The 2987-nt window shown below is 35.9% G+C and overlaps 1 protein-coding gene across 1 annotated transcript; it reads right to left on the reverse strand.

Annotated features, from left to right (window-relative positions):
• Positions 1 to 1344: 1344 nt before the first annotated feature.
• LOC141630830 (uncharacterized) lies at positions 1345 to 2587 on the reverse strand. The gene is made up of 2 exons (XM_074443580.1): positions 1628 to 2587; positions 1345 to 1485 (listed from the first exon to the last, which is right to left on the reverse strand). The coding sequence occupies exons 1-2, from the start codon at positions 2585 to 2587 to the stop codon at positions 1345 to 1347; spliced, it is 1101 nt and encodes a 366-aa protein (XP_074299681.1).
• Positions 2588 to 2987: the final 400 nt, after the last annotated feature.

The following is a 2987-nucleotide window of genomic DNA, read 5'->3' on the forward strand; positions in this document are numbered from 1 at the left end:
TTCTCCAAACAAAAAAATTGAATTTGTGATTCACCTACTAATTTCACTTCTCTTCCACCTCCCTTAGAGGGGTGTTTGGTTCACGCGTGGGTATGGGTTTGGAATCGGGAATCATACTTGGGTGGTATCGGGTTGGAACTTGATACCTCATACCTTGTGTTTGGTTCAATTTTGGGGGTATGGGGTTAGAAATTAATCAAAGCTAAAAACTCTTCAAAATACAATATTTTTAATAATAATTTTTATACTATTAAATCATGTAGAGAAAATTTAATCAAATAAATATATAAAATGATTTTTTTACAATTGTTATTATCACTTTTTAATATTTGTAATTTGATACCATGGGTATCAATCTCATACCCACCCCCCTCCCTGGGTATGAGAAACCCATACCTCATGGGTTTGAGGTATGAGTATCAAACCTTCAATTTTGTCAACCAAACACATGGTATGGGTTTGGTTCATTCCAAACCCATACCTCATACCTATATTGGGTGAACCAAACACCTTATTAGTTAAAACCTTTCGCCGCCGTTGCTGCTGCCGCCAACTCCACCACCACTCTGCAATTAATTTCTCTCTCCCCAACTTCACTATCCTCATCATCAAATAGCACTCCTCTTCATAATCGATTTACCGGTTGAGCGAACTTTTTCCAGAAGAAGCAAGACAACACACCCTTCATAAAAAAGGGAAAAGTTTGGAAGAATAGATTTGGAAAAAACTAGTGGAAGATTTTTGGAAATAAATAGAAGTAGAAAGTAGAAAATTAATGGAGGTAGAAAAGGGGGAAGTAACAACATAAATGTCAAAGGAAAGAAAAAAGATGAAGATTGGTACAAGAAAGCAAAGGTAACCTACAAAAATATGAAGGTAACCGGTTACCACCAGTTGATAAGAGGATATTAGCAATAATAGATAAATGATGGGATAAATCGGATTATTTTGGGTTGAATAGTAGTTGGGATTATTTTGAGAAGACCAATAATAATATGGATTATTCACATTAAATACACAAATATTACTATACAACTGGTTATATAATAAGCATTGTACAACAATATACATTAATCCGAGCTTATATGCAATTTTATAGAGTTTTGCAAGAGTTTATTTTTTTATGTTTAAGTGTGTGAGTTCAAAAACTTTAAAGTATAGCTCAGATTCTTTTTAATAAAACTCGAAAACTTTAGTACACAACTCGGATTCTACACCATACAACCATATACAACTGGTTGTATAATCTACTAATTGCATTAAATAACCCTATTCTAAAATATCCTCAACAATCACTGTAGTCAAGTGATTATTAAAGGATTCTTCTACTATTTGAACTAGTATTCAATTGCAATCTGAGGCAATAGAAATATAAAGGTGCTTCATCTTCCGTGCCCACTTCAGCACTTCCAACAAACCCTTCCCATCAGCCTGTTCCGGGCTTTGAGCATAGGTACTTGATGAAAACCGCGTCGTACTCCCATCCTAAAAATAGCAAATCCATCCAATACCAGCAATCCTACTATCGGTCCATGAGGCGTCTAGCTACCTTGATAAAAAATTTGTTACACGAAGTTAGAGAGCCAAAAATAGGGAAGTGCTCTCCTAAAATAAGACGTCTATCTACCTCCTCGGTATCAACATCCTTAACCATATTCGTGAAACCCGGCGGTGAATCCTTCCTGAGATTTGTAATACTGCTGATAGCAATATTAAGATTAGCCTCATATATGAACATAGCCCCAATAGCAGAACATCTATTCGAATTGAAGATATTCGAATTTCGCATCTTCCAGATAGTCCAAAGAGTGCACAAAAAGGAAGAAATTTCCCGCCCATTATCATTAGACTTAAGAAGAAAAGTAATCCAGTTAATAATCCATGTCTTAATATTTATAAAGGCACAGTTATCGAACCTTATTCCGAGAAGACTACCCATCCATAATCTTGAGGCCACAGGACAATCTCGGAAAAGATGGTCCAAAGTCTCAACATTAGCACATTCCACTGATAAAGGACAGCTCGTACTGTAAATATCTATATTACGTTTAGAAAACTTATTGCCGATGGGTAGAGTGTCAGTTAAAATTTTCCAAAGTAAAAAGGACCATACCCTAGGCCCCGGTAGTCTCCATAGGAATTTAGGAACAAAGAACCTATAATCCAAATTCAGCCTTGAAAGATCTTTTGCAGAGGCATTAAGATTCCAATGACGCTGATGAGCCATGAAATATCCCGTTTTAACCAAATAGGAACCCATCGTAGATCCCTCCCAACAAATACTATCATCAACACAACTTGAACTCAACGGAATTGCCATAATTCTATATGCCCAATAATTATCAAAAAAACTGAAAACCCTCTGTTCATCCGAACTTGGGCCATTGTTGTTCATAAGATGCTTGACCAGTAAAAGAGAAAGGTTTGGGCAACCTTCCAAGAGATCACGGTCCTTAGGAGAAGGGCGTATATTTTCCACCCACTTAGACGTCCAAACATTAAGCGTCGACTTGTTGCCAACGTTCCAACCCAAATTAGGTTGAATCAACTCCAAACCCCATGCGATGCTTCTAGCCCCCCAAGACATATTAGAGCAAGGAAATTTAAAAAATGGATCATTTACAGAATTTTTAAAACAATATTTGTGGCCTAAAGTCAAAGAAATCAATGAAGGTTCCGAAAGCATTTTCGAAGTTGTTTTTGTTAGAATTGTGCTCCGGAGCAATCGTTAGTTATGTAACATTTTGAACTTAATTCATACGATGTAATTATTAATGGAGATTAATAATTAGATGGCATTTTCTTATTATCTCATTAAGGTGTTAATACGATGATAAGTCCTTGATTAAACTGGTATACTTGACATCATAATAGAGATTATGATGATGAGAGTCGAGTATTATAGAGTTTAGTCTAAAAGTGTTCTTGGTCGTGAGATTATCAGAATGGGACTTTGATAATCCGGATAGACCAATATATTGATAACG

Source organism: Silene latifolia, chromosome Y, assembly GCF_048544455.1.
Source record: "Silene latifolia isolate original U9 population chromosome Y, ASM4854445v1, whole genome shotgun sequence".
Classification (NCBI taxonomy): Eukaryota; Viridiplantae; Streptophyta; class Magnoliopsida; order Caryophyllales; family Caryophyllaceae; genus Silene; species Silene latifolia.

Coding starts and splice junctions, on each gene's coding strand:
- LOC141630830 (XM_074443580.1), bottom strand. CDS start 2,587: ATGTCTTGGGGGGCTAGAAGCATCGCATGGGGTTTGGAGTTGATTCAA. Junction 1,486..1,627: donor AGGATGTTGATACCGAGGAG/GTAGATAGACGT, acceptor TGCTATTTTTAG/GATGGGAGTACGACGCGGTT.